This window comes from Mustela erminea, chromosome 4 (genome assembly GCF_009829155.1).
Source record: "Mustela erminea isolate mMusErm1 chromosome 4, mMusErm1.Pri, whole genome shotgun sequence".
NCBI classification, from domain to species: Eukaryota; Metazoa; Chordata; class Mammalia; order Carnivora; family Mustelidae; genus Mustela; species Mustela erminea.
Genome location: NC_045617.1, coordinates 88,854,963 through 88,873,155, shown reverse-complemented (window position 1 = coordinate 88,873,155; position 18,193 = coordinate 88,854,963). Strand labels below are relative to the sequence as shown.

Sequence of the window (18,193 nt, the reverse complement as noted above, 5' to 3'; positions counted from 1 at the left end):
CAGAAAACCCACATTATTGAACCACACCTTGAGCTTGGAGATCTATGAACTACACAAAGGCATTTTTTTTTCCCCTCTAATATATGTACCTTTGCCCCCTTGGGGGAGGGCAGAGCAACATTGGTTTCCTGCAGAAACTAAGCTCTTATCATCATAACTTTTGCCTTACATTCCTGTTCGATTACTGAGGAACATTTTTCACAAATAGATTTTGAAGGTCAACCAGCCAGAGAGCCAAATACACTCAAGCACATTAAATGAAAAAACATGCTGCTTTATGGGTTAAAAAAGGGAATGAGCTCTCTGTGAACCAACATCAAAAAAGATCTCCAGGCTATATTGTGGGAAAAAAAGTCAAGTTGCAGAACAGCAGACAGTGTGCTGCCTCTTGTGAGGAGAAATACATTTTTGTGTTCTTTGGTATCTGCATTCAGTTTCTGGCATGGGACCCAAGAAATGAGGGGTAGCTGTGTGGCGGGGGTGGAGAGTGAGGGCTGGATGGAGGGAGACCAGGTGCCGAAGGAGGGTTTTCCCCGATATACACTTTTTTAAATTGAATTGCAAACACTTGTGAGCTATTTCACAAAAGCTGATGGCTGGGCAGAGCTCATGCTGCCAAGCTGATCTGCAGATGGCTTTCCCGGCAGGTGAAGTCTAAGACGGTGGCTCAGTGTGTGGAGTACTACTACACCTGGAAAAAGATCATGCGCTTGGGGCGGAAGCACCGGACACGCCTCGCAGAAATTGATGATTCTGTGGTGAGTGAAGCTGGTCAGTCGCTGCTTATGCGGGCCCCGCTCCCGCCCCACACCCAGGTTAGTAAGCGGCTAGCGTTTGGCTCGGCTTTATGGAGATGACCACCTGAGCAGGTGATGGCCCACTCCCTGGCGGGATTCAGGCCTCCACTTCCTGGCACAGAAATGCCAGAAGGAAGGTGGTTCTGACTTTGCCCCAGAGCTCAGCACTCAGTTCAAGGAGGTGAGGGCTTGCCTGGCTTCCGAGGCACCCAGGGTGATCCCTGCCTTGACTTGATGGCTTATAAGTGGGTGCCCTTGACCCCCCAGGATATCCTTTCCGATCCACTGGCATCACAAATGCTGCTGGCCAGAGAAGCACAGCCCTCGGGTTTTCCCACAGCGTCTGTGAAGCATGACCAAGGAGGAGCTCTGGCTTCTAGACAGTGCCAGGAGCTCTCAGTTATTGAGGAATAGTTAGCAGTGTGTATATTCTAATCCTTAATCACCGTTTATCCTCAAGATTGATTTCCCTCGGTGGCAGACGATCCAAAGTTGTCTGCATATTAAGCAGACATGAAAGACGTAACACACTAAGGATGAAAGACACTGAAGTCTTCTCTGAACCCCTAATGTGTGGCTTCAGTAATTATGATCACTTTTGTACTTGTGGTTCACTCCTTTTATCTGCATCCATAGCCAGGGGAAATCTTTCCACGCACTGTGGGAAACATTACCAGCCGTGCAGGGGTGTATAAAAATGGCATGTCTTACAACAGATTCGTGAACTCCAAGGTGTCACCATCGGGGAAAGTGTTTTGAATTCATGATTGTTGTGAATATCTGTAATTACACTGTCATTCACCATCATGCCCCAGTTGTGATAGCACATACGTGGCTTATTTTCTTTAATGGACACTTACATAGCCCTTTCTGTGTGCTGGGCCTTGTGCTAGGCCCTTTACCAGTATGAACTCTTAATCCTCATAGACATCCAGGAGGTAGGGAACTGAGGCACAGAGCGTAGGTAACTTAGCCGTGGTCAAATGGCTGGTGAGGATGTCTGAGCCTGATTCCCTATGTGATACTTAAGAGCAGTACAATGCAGACTCTTAAAGAAGTTTAAAAACTTTTGGACTCATTAATTCCTTGAGGTCCAAGTTCCTACCTAAGAATTATCCTAGCTGTGAAATATACACACATATTTGAATTTATATTTGTACCCAAATATCAGGAAAGAATCAACATCTGCATCAAAGATGATGGTGTTCTGTGCTTGCGGTTTCTCGTGACCAGGGCTTTTGTTTGAGTAACTGAAGTGGGTGCTGTCTTCTATCTGGAGAGCATTGTTCTCACCTGTGGCCTAATGTTTAAAAAAAGCAATGTGGCCTGTTCTGGCTCAATCAGCTGAACGCAGTTGAGTTCCCACGGTGTAAATAACAAAGCGCATGTGGTACTGTGGGTGACCCGGGGATGTCAACTGGCCTCTGGCCCCCCTCCCCGCACCAGGAGCGTATACTGAAGTTGGAGGATGTGGCATACACAAATGGAAGCTTTAGCATGAACCCCAAGAGTGTTTACAAGCAGCATAAGACAAGAGCCAAAAGGACTTGGATGGCACCTTAGGTCCTCTCTCTCCTCCAGCTCCACCATGCCCGAGCAAGGGTTTGAGGCCCAGAGAGGGGAAGGGCTGCCCAAGGTCACACAGAGCATTACTTTCCAGATGAGTGGACTAGATAGCAAACAAGCATGAAGAAACTTGGTCTTGCAGACCTAAGACCTGGCTCCTAAGCTTACTGACCTATAAAATGGGGCAGATGGCTTAGATGATTTGGAAGGTCCCTTCCAGTTCTGAAACATTCTGGTCTCTGTCAGAGTCATGTTTTGGAAGAAGGCAAACTCAGAGAATATGGTTTCCTAAGGCCAATGGATGTCTTTCTAGCTGTGTGTTACCAAGCGCCTAGGGGTGTTCCTAGCATCATATAAATCCTTTAAATATCTGTTGTGGAATGAAATGAATGAACATCATTCCCAGAGAGGAGTCACTGGGGCTCATAGCAGTGCTCCCTCTATGAACACACTGCAGGGAGATGGGGAGAACAGGGGGATTCAGAGCAGGGGATGGCTGCTAAGGAAGATATTACCACGTAAGGAAGAGGGGCCGACGTGGGCTGGCAGGACTCTGGAGCTGTGCAGAAAGGCCAGGCCAGCCTGTTAGCCTGAGACAAGGAGGAGAGGGTAAGATGATGCCCAAGGAACCACACCTTCTCGAGCCTGTTCACCAGGAGCCAGGATGAGGTTGGATCGGGAGCATCCCCACCCTTGTTACCTTAAGGAGACCAAAAAGCCATGTACAGAGATGACTCAGGCCCACAAGAAAGAAAGAAAGAAAGAAAGAGAGAAAGAGAGAAAGAGAGAAAGAGAGAGAGAGAGAGAGAAAGAAAGAAAGAAAGAAAAAAAGAAAGAAAGAGGGAGCGAATCTTGATTTAAGGTCAGCATGGTAGCTCACGCTTCCTTTCAGGCACTGTGAAGACACAGTCAGCCTTTTAAGGAAAGTTTGCAAAGTAGAGATGAAAAATTGGGACCATGCAAGAAATGGGAAGGGTGTAGAAGGCACAGTCATAGGGGTCCTGCCCTTTGTCCTCTGGGCCTGCCCAAAGGCTTCCTGATCATAGGTCCGCAGTGTTTCGTCCAGATGGAACACACTCGGATAGTTCAGGGACTTTTGTGGGGAGAAGGGAAAAAGAGAGTTTGTGAGGAATGGCTGCTCTTGAGGTAACCAGAAGGCCAACAGACCGCAGTAGCTTCCTCAGCTGATTAGACTTCTGGCCTAAAGCCATGAGAGGTCCTCCCATCTTGGAGGCAAAAGAAGGGGACCAGGGTGGGCTCTGTTAAGGATGTAGGAGAAAAGTACTGATCACATCTCCTTGTCTCCTGCCCACACTCATGCTCCCACTCAAGGCCAATCTGTGGGTCTGGTTGTAAATTCAGCACAATTCAAGAAACTAAGTGAGAAGAGTAGCTGACTTTGGAAGATCGCAGTCAGGTCTCCCAAGGGCAATGCTCACCCATGGTCTAAGCACCTAAGTTACTACCACCTGGTCCACTGCTGATGGAAGCTTGGGAACGCGCCTGCTGCCCTTTGACATTTATAGGCAGCTATTTGCAATGGTTTGAGGGGTTTAGGATCTCTTTGTTTGGGCTGAAAATATAAACTGTGTGCAGATGAACACATGTCCCCCTGTGGACATCGGCTGCAGGGCCAATAAATGAAGAAGGCTAGATTTTGAAATCAGATAGTTGAGGTTTCAATCTCAGTTCAACTTTTTTACCGGCTTTGTGACCTTAGGGAAAGTCATTCTCTGGCCGATTTCCTCATTTGTATGGGATTATCGTATGCACCAGAAATTTCGTATATATGTACGCGTGCATACGTGTGTGTGTGGTGCCTAATTCCTAGCAGGCTTCCAACATGTTTTCATCCCCACCATTGCCATCATCATAAGTAACTGTGACGCTCAGATTTATGTCTCTGAGTAAATTTGGGCTGTTGAGCATTTGTATTTTCACTTAACAAATGTCTCATCATGCAAATTCCATTTGCATGCCTGAGAAATAAGAGTATCATCCTCCTCAAGGAACCCTTACTGCAGACTCCCAAGGTTTTAAGCACCGTGTTAAATACATCACCACCTCCCCATCCTGTATTTGCCCACCTGCTACCAGTTTGGGAATATTATTCAGTGTTTTATTTCACAATACATCGTGAAATGGCCAACTTGTTGATACAAAGTTGTCCATGTTAGGATTCTTGTCCTCCTATCTTTGTATCTCTTAGTCACTTTGGTAAGCCATATGGCTTGGTGATAAATCATTTTGTGAACATGTATAGATTGCCAGTTGAAATAAAACCTATCTAAATTCCAGAGACATATATAATCACAGCACAGTGTAATTTAATCTGTAAATTTGTGACTATATGGAATCTTTCTAAGATCTCGTTCTCTTTCTATGAGTTTTTAAGCCCAAAAAAATGGTATTGTGAGAAAATTGTAATTATAGCAAGGACTGTAAAACAAATGCCATTGTCATTAAAAGTTACCATGTAATCTAAGGGCCAAGGTGTGGACCATGGCTTGCTTAATAAAGCAATATTGAGTCCACAGAGCTCCAGTTCTAGAAAGGTCTGGAGTGAACCATTGGAGTTTGACATGACATGGTTTTACCTGAAACCCTTTGAGGTTCAAAGATGTTGGATTCACATGGGAATCAGACCATTTAAGGAAAATCAACCCGTGTGTTCTATACTCATAATTATGAGACCTACGACTCATGTATCAGAAATAACTCTGCAAAATGAAGTAGGCCTACATCTGTGCTCACTGAAGTCTTTCAGCAAATGTAATCATTACTGGTTCATTGTAATGAACCCACTGGAAACTGAAGCTATTTCTTTCTCTCTTTTTTTTTTTAAGATTTTCTTCTTAAGATTTTATTTATTTATCTGAGAGAGAGAATGAGAGGGAGAGAGTGCACAGGAAGTGAAGGGTCAGAGAGAGAGGCAGACTTCCTGCTGAGCAGGAAGCCCTATGTGGGACTCGATCCAAGGACTCCAGGATCATGACCTGAGCCAAAGGCAGTCGCTTAACCAACTGAGCCACCCAGGCACCATGAAGCTATTTCTTAAGTATACCCTATCACTACATTCTCTCAAATACGCATATAGTATTAAATGCAGACAGCAGTGGGACAACATTGGAATGTTAAATGCCCCATATGTACTAGCATTGTCTTTCTCTCCTGCCCCCAATCCAAACTGGAGAGAGAAAGTTTGTCGTTTCTGGATCCCAGGGGACTGCTCCTCTACTCTTAGAAATCTTCGTCCTTTTCAAGAATTTTTGCTTCTGGGTTCTAAGAATCGTAGGTTCCCCCAGAGTTCCATCATTCTCTGAGATAAATCAGCCTGGAGCCCATGTGCTTTAAGCAGAGCCTGGCAGACACAGCTGACCTGTCAGGGTGGAAGCAACAGGACATGCCTTTTGTTTCTTCATCTGTAAAATGGGAAGATGTTTCCAGCTTCTGGGTGAGACTGCAAACATGAAAATACTTTGTAAACTGTGAAGTGCTGTGAAACAGAAGCTGGAATGAAAATGACATAACGTAGAACTCCCTCTCCCTGAGCCTCCATCCTTCCACAGCCTGGAGGAGCCAGCATCCCTCCGGGAGGACGGAGGAAACAGAGTAAGGTAGTTGAACAAATAGAATGAAGGCCTCCTGCGTCTCTGTTCTCCACCTGCTTGTTCTGAAGTAGGGGGAAGGGACACAGTAGCAGTGAGGCTACTAATATTTTCATGTTATTTTTGATAGAATACCTCTGCTAGGCATTTCTCCAAGCCCATGATGACACAGTCCAGAAAGAAAAAAAAAAAAATGTGGGGGCTGGGGGTGGTTATCCCTTCCCCTTTCCTCTCTACAAAGCTGTTGACGTTCACTCTTGGATTCTATTTTGACAAGAGTAAGCAGGAACCCGTCAGAGCACCGTGAGTCCCATGTTTTCCACAGGCCAGAGGTCAGATCAGATATGTGGGTTGTTTTGCCCGGAAATGTATCATAAGGTCTGGAAACAAATCACTATATAGGTCTTTAGTCTCTCTCCAGGGGGGGTTCCGCAGTATCGTGACTGCTTAAAAGCCCTCCTTACTGCTCTGGGGAGACAGAGCTGCTCATGAGTGAGATTTAATCCAATTCAAAGTCTGCTGGTCTTGAGCAAGGGAGAGAAACTCTACACACAGAAATCTCTCTTCTCTGCCTTCGCATATTTTTACAAAAGTGGTGAGGGGGCCCCACAGTGAGGCAGGGGGACTTCCTCTACCTCAAAGCCCCAAGCACCCAATGACGGGACTGGTAGAGACCATCTGCCGCTATTCCTTAGGCAGAAAGAACCCCCTGTGTTCAGCCCCTCTCTCCTTCTGGCTGGTGGCCTGTTCATCACTAAAAATGCCATTTGGGGATGTCCCCTCTTTTGCTTCTGTTGTCTCACCACCAGACGAGTGAAGAAGAAGAGGAGTTAGAGGAGGAGGAGGAGGACCCGGAAGAAGATAGGAAATCTACAAGAGAAGAAGAGAGTGAAGTGCCCAAGTCACCCGAGCCACCGCCAGGCCCCGTGCTGGCTCCCGCGGAGGGGCCACCCCTGCAGGCCCTCGGCCAGCCATCCGGCTCCTTCATCTGTGAGATGCCCAACTGCGGGGCTGTAAGTGTCACTGTGTCCTTCAGGAAGCTGGGACTAGGAGGGCAGCGGGCCGTGCCTGGCTTTAAGGACAGAGCGCTTTAGAAAGGCTGCACTTTTAGCAAGGAAAGTTTCACGGAGGGGATTTCACGTTGCATTGGTTTTTTTTCCTGTGTTTCCATTTCCTTATTCACTCAGCCGGCAGATGTTGATGAGCCGGCAGATGAGCACTGGGGTGCTCTGGGGCCCCAGAGAAGGTCCCTGCCCTCAGGAAGCTTATGATCCAAGCTCCTCAGAGCTACTGAGCATGGTTTCAGCGGTGAGCCTTGGCCTCCAGAACTTACAAGCCTTGTTTCTTGGTGCCCCGCCACCCCTCGGGGCCATGTGACAGTAGGTCCTGCCCCCTTGGCACACACTGAAATGCCTTGGGGGAGCCCACAGAGAAGGCTTGCCCTCTCGTAACACTTGTCCCCATTCCTGGTCATCTCACCTGTCTGGAAGGTTTTGCGTTTCATGATTCCATTAAGTGTTACTCATTCAAATGTCAGTAATCTGAAATTTGAGAAAATCATTACAGTGATTTAGCAGAAGTTTACCTTTGTATGCTTTGCAAAGAACCAAGAAAATTTTTACTAAGCAATTTAATCATGTAAACAGGCTGAACGTAAGTCTGTACAATTAACATAGTACTTTTCAAGTACATTGGAAATACCGTTTAGCTAAAATAAATTCACTGTTTGATCATTCTTACCACTAAGGAAGGCCTTATGCAATCTATACTGGTCCGGTCTAAGGCCCCCAGTGTATCTTAAAGGATATATTTTTTTTAAGATGTTAACTTTAGACTTTCAGTCCCTCACCAGTCCCCCCACTAGCCTGCATTGTTGAACTTTTCCTGAGTCAGGTATCTTAAATCCAGGCACAGCTGTACAGGTAAGTTCTAGAGGTATTCCTCAAAAAATGAGAATGTTAACTCCTTCACGAGAACCCCTGTGTTTTCCAAGCTAGTGCTCATCTATGCTTGTATATTATGCAGGACAACACTGTTTTCCAGAGTGTATTGAATGCTGCTTGATGATTCCGACATTTAGATGGAGAAAGCAATAGTTTTTAAAATATTTAGATACTTACTAACGCAGAAATTCACTTGATTTACGTACGAGAAAAAAACTGGAAAAGTAAGAAAAAAAAATACATACATCTGGCATTAGCTTCGAAGAGAACATAAGAAATTGCTAGCTTGTTTCTGTCTTTGATGTTTAATGACCTGGAAGCATCACCACATCATTTCCATTTTGTATAGAGCTCTTCCGTTCAGGGATGGTTAAGATGTGACTTTCAATGCCAGTGTTTCTGGGTGAATTAGTTTAGAAATTCACTGTTTTCATCAGCTCATAGTTTGGTGTACGGTAAATTCTTGACTGAGTGGGAAGTCATCTTTCACTTTTGCCAATCAGAAATGCTCAGCAAGCTGGATGTTTTTTAATGATTTTTAAAATTCACAAGGAGAAAACATGTTAGTTTTATTCCTTGCCTAAGTCTGGAGGTTTGGGTTGCTAAATCAGCCATAGATTTATTTTTTCCCCCCCGGTAAGACCATAAACAGAACTCATGAATTTCACACAGAGCAAACCTCCTACGGCTCCGTGGGTAGGCCTGTTAGCTGATAGGTTTAACAAGCTTGAAGTCGGGGCTCTTCAAATTTAGGGAAGTGGATTGAATCTCTTTATAATAGTGGTGCTCGACTAGGAGTTATTTTGTTCCCCAAGAGCATTTGGCAATGTCTGGAGACATTTATGTCACATCTGGAGAGGTGCTGTTGGCTTCTCCAGGGTAGAGACCAGGATGCTGCTAAAATTCCTACTTAACACGGCCTCACTCCAATAAAAACTATCTGGCCCCAAATGTCAGTCATACTGAGGTTGGGAGAGACTGCTTTTGGCAAGTTTCAAAAGACTGTCCAGGTCCTGCCCCTTTTTATCATCCCACAGTAAAATCTGGGAGTCTGAAACATTGCTTTGACAATTGGTCACTGATTAAGGCTTGGATGTAATGTACAGAATTTATCAGAGCCGCTAATCAGTGTCTTTCCACCTGTGTTTCTTGGGGTGCTCGGTCTTTCCGTGGTAGGGAGATAGAGCTGAGCAAGTAAGCCCACTTCCCAGGGTGCTGGCTCTATTTCAGCCAGAACATCTCTGCTTTTAACTTTGAGCATTTGCATAAAACCTCATTTGTTTTGTTTTGTTTTTCTTAAAAGAAAGGAAGGGAAGGGAAGGAGAAAGGGGGAGGGGAGGAGAGGGAGGTAATTTCCAACTTAAAAAAAAAAAAAAGAGTTTGGAAGCTGGTCAACTCCCTCATCTTACGGGTGGAAAAAAGAAATCGGGTATACAGAGGGGAAATGGCCCAGCAGCTTTCCCTATGACACAGAGGCTGGATCTCACCCCCCAGGTCCCTGACTGCTAGATGGCAGCTTTGTCCTTCAGACTTGGCCACAGTGCTTCTTGTCTTCCAGTTGTAACAACGGAGCGGTTTTTTTTATGGGCGCAGGCAGTGTTAGTGGTGGAAGTATTTGACCTTGACCTTTTCGTGCCCACATCCAAAGTTTGCTTGCATAAAACCCCTGCACCCCGTCATTAAACACTGTTTCAAGTATCACGTGTTTCACCATTGAGTAACTAATAACCCTAATTTCCTTTTCAGGACTGTAGATGTCATGTCACTCCCTTTCTTCCCCAGGTGTTCAGCTCCCGACAGGCACTGAATGGCCACGCCCGCATCCATGGTGGCACCAACCAGGTGACCAAAGCCCGGGGGGCCATCCCCTCTGGGAAGCAGAAGCCAGGCAGTGCCCAGAGTGGGTACTGCTCAGTGAAGAGCTCCCCCTCTCACAGCACCACCAGCGGCGAGACAGACCCCACCACCATTTTCCCCTGCAAGGAGTGTGGCAAGTACGTGCAGTTGGACCGGGGACCAAATCTGAGTCTGTGATGAATAAGTGCTCTGTGGAGGCCTGGCCAAGATGGTCTGAGGTTTCTTCAGCTAAAAAAAGAACCCAGTGTTTCCAAATACTCCCTCGTATCATCCTTGTGGTCTGCACAGAGCCTCAGGGTGGGTGGACGTTGTCTCTGACTCAGAATATGGTCGTTCTGATATCCTCATGCCTAATAAGGACAGACAACTTCAGGGCAAACCTCTAGTAACAAAAACTTCCCTCTTTTTCAGAAACGGTGGGTGGGACTCTGATTCCCACTCCTTCCCTTCACACCCAAACCATATTCACGAGTGTTGCTCTCTTTGCATTCCTTCTGAGTGATTTGAGAATGGCTCTGAAACAAACATGTATCAGGAAGTATCCTCTCACTGCAGGCTCCTTCCTGTGTCAGGGCAGACATCACTAGCCGATTGCTGCACTCTTCACTGTCATCTTAAGACAGGACCTCAGATCTTTTCGACCCTAATGCTTCAAGCAGGCATAACCAATTGATCAGGATGACTCAGGAGAAAAAGCCTGTTTGTCATGCCTGCCCTTTGAAGTATAACTGAAGACCGCTCAGAGAGGAAAACCGACAGCAGGCAGTACTAGTAACATCTAACACTTGCTGAGCACTCACTTTGGGAACTACCTTATGTGCAGGAGCTCATTTTAATCCTCACACAGAAACTCCATGTGGTACAGAGACTGTTTTTATCCTTGTTACACAAATAAAGATTGAAAATCAAGTAAAATAACTTGCCTCTGGTCACATCCCCCTTGAGAGCAGAGCTGAGATTTGGGCCCGTCTCTGTCAAAGTGCAGAGCCCAGGACCCTGACCACTGCTCCATCTTACCGGTCTGTTTATTTTAGGTAGAAAAGATCACGGATGCTAAGACACACGGCCTTCCCTCCCACACCCTCCAGGGTAGAACTCCACGTCTCAGTGAGGCCGCCTGACTTGGAAGGGTTGTCATGAGTGACTTCCTTGAGCATCCCTAGTTTGTATGAGTGAGGCCCACTAGGACCTCTGCCTATGATACTCATTAGGCTATTTCCAACAACTTACCAGTACTTGCCATTTGTAGGGTACTGTTTGCTGGCACAGTTCTAATGGATTTGTACAGGTATTGATTAATTTAATCTTTAGTGCCACAGGGTAGGTCCTTTTTTTTTTTTTTAAGATTTTATTTATTTCTTTGACAGAGAGAGATCACAAGTAGGCAGAAAGGCAGGCAGAAGGAGAGGAAGGGAAGCAGGCTCCCCGCCGAGCAGAGAGCCTGATGCGGGGCTCTATCCCAGGACCCTGGAATCATGACTTGAGCCAAAGGCAGAGGCTTTAACCCACTGAGCCACCCAGACACCCCAGGGTAGGCCCTTTTAATAGGCGCTTTTGGACAAGCCGAGAAAATGCGGCACATAAAGAGTAAGGTGTTGGTCACAATGCACATCTGAGTCAGGATTCAGGCTACGCAGCCTGACCCAGGCCAGTGCTCTCAGCCTCTGAGTGAGCCTAACTCCGTCTGGTGGCTCTCGCCAAGGTGAGATGGAATTAGCAGCAGTCTTCTCTCTGTGAAGCACAGCGATGGGGGAGATGCCTTTAGTGCAGCTCCTCTGTATTCTCATACCCCTCAGAGCCAGGACAAAGTATCTCTCCCTTCATCTTACCACGGAGATGTGAACCTCCAGATGGATCATTAGGCTTCTGGACTTGAAGTAAGGAGCCATCTTCAGACTGACTCGCTCTGTCTCCCACCTGTCCCCCAAGAGGAGCCAACACCTCCCTCTGCTCACTTTGGGACACACAGGCTACAACTCCTTGTTCCAGCAGGTGGAGACAAAGAACATTTTAACAAACCAGAATTAGCATCTTGAGCTCGCTGGCTGTCTCTCAGTGACACCCATTAAGTGTTTTTCTTGTCTTGTTTTGATGTTGCCTGGGACCTTTTAATACCATAACTCCAGTTAAGATTTTGTGGAAAATAGAAATATTTTCTGTGGTTTTCCGGAGTAGGAATAACAGGCAAATGTTTGCAGAATGCCTGTTTTAGCTGCTGAAATTATGTTCATTACATGAAACAGTTTCAATATGTGCAATTGTGATTCATCAACTCTGCTTGTCTTAGAAATCAGAGGGTTTTTTTTTTCCATTTCCCTTTATGAGCTCAGGAATGAATGCAGGGTATCTGTGCCACCCCCTCTCCCAAAAGAGGCAGCCTCACATCTGGGCAAATGGCTTCTGAAAAAGGTTCAGAGAGAAATATTTCAGGCTTTGTGGCCCATACTGTCCGTGTCACAACTTCCAGTGGTACCATTGCTGAGCAGAGCAGCCACAGACGGTCCATAAACAAATAGACATGGCTGAGTTCCAATAAAACTTTATTTATGAAAATTTAGTGGGCTGGATTTGGTCCATTGACTGTTGTTTGCAGGCCCCTTGTCTCAAAGTTTCTCAACCTCAGCAGTGACATTTGGGTCTGATCAGTCCTTGTTTGGGGAAGAAGGGACCACCCTCCACGTGATGGGTTATGGAGACCACCCTGACCTCTGCCTACTGGATGCGAGAAATACCATCCTCCCCTCGAGTTGTGACAGTCAAAAATGACTCCACACATCGCCGGGTGTCCCTGGGAAGGCAGAATCACCTGCAGCTGAGAACTACTATTTCCTTCTAAAGCTAAAAGGAGGAAATTATGACAATAATTTGGTCGTTGGTGGCCAACAAGAGGGGCCTTAGGTGAAAAGGAGTGGTGGGTGTAGCTCAGAAGTCAAGTACAATGAAAATGGAATTGCGGAGGGCATTGGATTTGGCCACACAGAGTGGTGACCTTGAGAAGAAGGTTGGGGCTGCAGTGGAGGAGACAAGAATCCAGTTGGGGAGGGTGAAGAAGAGAGGAAGATACCAAGTGTGAAGGATTGGGCAGAGCCTTCCAGAAATTTGACTATGGAGGAACAGGGACAGAAGCCAAAGGCAGATGATGGGCTTTATTATGGGAACTGTGAGAGCTCAGCAGCATGACTGAGGGATTCTCCAGTTGTGATGAGGAGACGGGGGTGGGGAAGGCTAAAGGGGGAAAAAGGCACATGCTGCAGACCACAGATGGACAGGAAGGTCTTTGAGAATCCATCCTCCGTTGTCCCAGGGAGGAAGCCTAAAACACTGTACATGTGCTCCCATGCCCACCTCCTTTCCTTTGTAATGCTTGGAGAGGAGAAGTAACAGGGGCAGGAGGTCCTAGGTGACCCAGAGACTCTCTCCATGCCACCCAAACCAGATGTTAGACCACGAAGCACCTATTCCCTGTTGGGCATCCAGATTTCCAAGAACTCAGATCCCCTAAATTTCACATGCTGCTTTTTCCTCATTTTTAGAGTCTTCTTCAAGATCAAAAGCCGAAATGCACACATGAAAACGCACAGGCAGCAGGAGGAACAGCAGAGGCAAAAGGCTCAGAAGGCAGCTTTTGCCGCCGAAATGGCCGCCACGATCGAGAGGACTACGGGGCCCGCAGGGGCGCCGGGGCTGCTGCCCCTGGACCAGCTGAGCCTGATCAAACCCATCAAGGACGTGGACATCCTCGATGGCGACGTGGTCCAGCAGTTGGGAGGCGTCATGGAAGAGGCCGAGGTCGTGGACACAGATCTCCTCTTGGACGACCAAGATTCGGTTTTACTTCAGGGTGATGCCGAACTATAAAGGCCCACTTGTCACGCAGAGATAGCCAACACCCACGGCCTCCGTCTTCGTTAATCAGGAAACCTGGACTCCCTGCTCGTTTTGTAACCATTTTAAACTACCTGTTTAAAGAAGTGGTCGTTTCATTCAGGTTTAGGAAAAAAAAAATTTTTTTTTCAGTTTCTTTTCCTTTTATTTAAAAAAAATCAATGTTTCTGTGGGAGGTTGGAGGGAATAAATAATTGGCACAACTCTATTTAAGAGGTGTTTCATCTGGGCTGCATTCCCACGAACTCATTCCTGGCAGGGAATAAACCTGACCTTCAATGTTCTTTTGCTTTCAGATGTCAACCATCCTTGCTGCCTTTGATCCCAAAGCTTGCCGTGAGCGTGTGGATGCGTGTGCGTGTGTGGAGCAGGCTCCCCTCTTCATGTTGGGGCCTTGGGCCATCCTTTCCCACTAAGAGTTATTTTTGTTCTGTTTTGACCTCATTCTGGAGTTTGCAGCAAACCTGGAGTCTCTAACAGGAGATTCTGTGCTAAGGGGTAACTTTCCAGTGAGCAAAGCAAGCCCTCCTCTTACACGACTTTCCTCTAGCACATACACCATTTGAAAAGTCGACCAAATGTGAAAATAAGTTTTCTCCCTGCCTCGGCTATCCCCGTTGGCCTGTTTCCAGGAGTACTGTACAATTTCAGGCTTTACTGAGGACCAGGTCCCTAGAGGGAGTACATCATCCTCTCCCGTGCTCCCCCCTTCCCCCGGAACTGGTTGGTTCCGATTCGTGAATTGGCAGAGCCGTGTCTCTGTTTGAGCTGTCTAGAGGAAAACAACCCCAACCATGAAGTTGTTTAGGGAAAGTGGTTGAGGGTCACACATTCTGGGACACTGAAAAGTGTTCTTTTGCCCAAAAACTAGACTGGAAAAGCCCATTCTTTTTGCAACACTGTTTAATGGTCCATGGAGTTCTGGAATTACTTTGTGTCCCTTAGAAGTACTGTGAAACCTCATTCGCTGGGATTCTGCTGTCATTCACCTTTGCTGGACTGTTTCCTAACCGATTTAACAGCAAATACAAGTGAAATAGCATTAAAGGCCAACAATAATGGTTTCTGATACCACTTTAGCCACCAATATTTGCATTCAAACAAGGAATGTATTCATTCAAGTCCTTTACCAAAGCATTTCTAGAATTCTCCAAGCTACAGAACTCTGCTTCCTCCTGTCTCCTTAGCAGGGTTGCTGTTTGTACTTGAAGGTAATAAGCCTATAATCCTTCAAAAATGGCATTTAGCTCAGGCTTTTGAGCTGAGTCAGACTGCCCCCTCCCTGGGTAGGGCAAATGAGCACGTGTCTTCAGACTGGGACGCAGCCCAGCAGAGAGGACTGCCCCCAGCGTCCTCCCCTGGAGCGTTAATGCTGCCTGACTTCTGGAAGGAGGGCTTTCAGGCCTTGCCCCACCCCAGGGAGGCTGGCTCCCCGAGCTTGTGTAGGTGTGGCCTGTCCCCGAAGACTCTGCTGGCACATTAGTTAATAGCTTGACATTAGAAGGTCAGCCAAACATGAGGACAGGACCTGAGCATCTTTTAAAGTTTGACTCCAGCAGAAGCATTTTAGCACACGCTCGCTTTCCCTCGCAGCCCTGCCTAGGCAGTGTTCTCTGAATCTCAGGAAAGCCACGGTCAGAAGATAAATGTAAAGGTTCTTTTCGTTTCTGTCTTTGCGTTTTCAGAAAAAAAGGCCTTGGGGGTTTCATTCATCCTTTCCTACAGGCAAAAAGAAAGGTTTTATTTGCTGCCATTCTAGACAGGTTATTCTCTCTTCTATTTCGAGTTAAAACTGCCCAGGCCGTGCGCATCAACTTTGTGGCAGAATTGTTCCAGAACCATTCCGTAAGATCAGCTGATTGCGGCTGTCCCGGTGACTGCTTCCCTCGGCGTGTGCTGGCCTCTGAGAGTGATTCTGGAATGGTTCTGCTATCGGGTCTATGAAAGCTTATCTATCAAAGGAGCAAACACCCAGAAACATGTTTATAAAGCAAATGTCCTTGTTGTGTTTGGAGACTTGCCCAGCCGTTCCAGTTTTAAACATTAAAAATAAACTGAGTTGCCAAGGCAAAAAATGTAATGCACAATTTAATTTTGATTTTTCATGCAGTATAATGTAAGCATCTTTGACTTGAAATAACCAAAGAACTCCTCCTTAATGAGACAGTTCAAATTGCTGAAGTAGTATTTCTTGACAATATCAACTTAAAGAATTGACTTCACGGTAAAATATTGCACTTATTTTCCTTCTGAAATGATTCTGCCTGCATGTATGTGTTGTGTTTTTGCTTCCCTCGCCCTCCCCACCCCAAAGAATTTCTCTTCCTAAAGATTAATGTCTTCAACACCGTTACTGTTTACTATCAGATGGTTTTTCATTAGTGAATTTAGACCTCTTTGAGAAAGCTTGTATATAAAAAGTTAACAGATATATTTTATGGAAAAACCCATCTTATTTTCAAATATATTTAACTGCTGTTATATTTTATTAGAGGAAGGTTGTAAATATTTTCTAGGAGTTCTATTGTAAAGAAAAGTATTTTTGAAAAAAATTAATGTAATAAAAACGAAAACATTTTTAAATAGTGTTGTGATTGCTTCCTGTTCTGGCTTCGTTATGTTCTATTCTCAGCAAATGACTTGCATGCCTTCTCATTTCAGGATGTAATTTATTCAGGTTTGCACTATTATAAGTTGACATCATAATATTTAGTGTACTTAACTGTATTTTTCCCGGAATGCAGGTCCCTTGGTCCGTATCCAAAGCACTATGTATTAGCATCTTAATTTTTTCTTTTGTAACGTGTGTATTTTTAATAAGGATTTTATGTAACATTTTGGCAAAAAAGAGGACAGTATTTTCTAGTGAATTTTATAATACATTTTGCTAAAAATGTTTCTTCCTAGGTCAGTTTTTGTTAAGGTGAACCAAAAGTCTTATTTTACCAGGGGTTTAAAAAAAAAAAGTTTGAAGCTTGAAAGCAAAGTTATATTTAAACATCATATGTAACAAACAAATAAAGATGTTTTATAGACTTGTCCTAAAAAGGTGCATTCCTTCAAAATTTAAATGAGGCATTCTAGATTGGTTCTCCTCCTGAGTGAAAAGCATTTTTTTTTTTTTAAGTTCTCACAATCCTTTTTTCAGAAAGAGAGCCAGAAGAATTTTACTTAAAAGGTTCCAGGCATTAGCCTTCTCAGAAATTTATTACAGTTCCTATAGCTAGGCATTCATCAAACAGAGATGTAACCAAATAGACACTGTCCTATTTATATGTGAAAACCTGATTCAGTACTGCATCAGCTGCTCTGAAAATAAAATGTTATCTTTTTGAGTTTCATTTGGCTTAAACATTCCTTCTTTCTAGCCACTTCTCACTGCTGGATAAGTGCTAATTTACCTACTAGTTGGTTTCCATAGAGCGATTCAGAGGTCTGCCGATGACACTTGGTAACTCATTGAAGCACCCTCTACCCAACACTTCCTGGAGACAAGGACATAACATTGCTACAAAGAGAGGATGAACCCCTTGCCAGGTCAGTGGTCTCTGCACCAGACTTCCTGGCCTATAGCTTATGGGGGCTCAGTATCACACGCGGTGAATTCACCGCCAAGACCCCGGCCACCCTGGTGTATCAGCTTTGCTAGTCTGGATTTCCAAATTCTGGAATGTGCTTACTTTTTAACGATTAAAAACAAACTTGAGGTGTCACCCAGGCACCCCACTAAACAAATATTTTTTTAAAAAATTTGCTCCAAGTGGGGCATACCCATTCAAGCCTTTTGATCTAGGTTCTTTGGTGGGGGGGAGGTTACTTTAATATTTAGCTATCAGTTTTAGACAGTTCTGTATAAATAAAATAGCAATTCCTCTAGAAGCAGCATGTACGTGGCCAGTGTTGTAAATTTAAATTCTGCTTGCAGAGGTTCCCGTGTCCGATCTGAAGACGTTTTCCTGTTTATTCATTCAGTACTCATGATACCCATGTAGAAAGCACTATTCCTTTTTCTTTTTTTAAGATTTTATTTATGTATTTGACAGACAGAGATCACAAGTAGGCAGAGAGGCAGGTAAGAGAGAGAGGAGGAAACAGGTTCCCTGCTGAGCAGAGAGCCCAATACCCCAGGCTCAATCCCAACAACCCTGAGATCATGACCTGAGCCAAAGGCAGAGGCTTCTACCCACTGAGCTACCCAGGCGCCCCAGAAAACACTATTCCACACTGTATTATACATGTGGGAAGAAAGTGTGAAGATGACCAACATTCCTTCCTGCTGATTTAATACTTAGAACATATAGAGGTCTGGGACTTGATCTAATTTCACCACTGGGAAGAGCAAAGGTCATGTTTTATTAATAATCTGAACCCTGTTACCACCATTGCCTCCCCCAGCAATGTGTATCGGGTGCTCAGCAACAGTCTGTTAAATTGATTAATTATTAACAATACTAATAAAAATAAATAATACTAATATTAATAATACTAATATAATAAATAAATTTATTAATTTACTCTTCTAGGTATGCGTGTATGA

The 18,193-nt window shown here is 45.1% G+C and overlaps 1 protein-coding gene across 19 annotated transcripts in view; it reads left to right on the top strand.

Annotated features, from left to right (window-relative positions):
- Positions 1 to 16,163, top strand: part of TRERF1 (transcriptional regulating factor 1) — a 202,762-nt gene extending 186,599 nt beyond the window's left edge. For 13 of the 19 annotated variants that reach the window (XM_032339968.1, XM_032339964.1, XM_032339969.1 and 10 more), the window contains 4 exons: positions 648 to 815; positions 6,781 to 6,984; positions 9,661 to 9,908; positions 13,305 to 16,163. In XM_032339968.1, coding sequence (XP_032195859.1) covers positions 648 to 815; positions 6,781 to 6,984; positions 9,661 to 9,908; positions 13,305 to 13,629 — 945 coding nt within the window. In that variant the 3' untranslated portion in view covers positions 13,630 to 16,163. The remainder of the gene's footprint in view (positions 1 to 647; positions 816 to 6,780; positions 6,985 to 9,660; positions 9,909 to 13,304) is intronic. The other 6 variants (XM_032339983.1, XM_032339980.1, XM_032339977.1 and 3 more) reach the window with 3 other exon arrangements.
- The last annotated feature ends 2,030 nt before the right edge of the window (positions 16,164 to 18,193 follow it).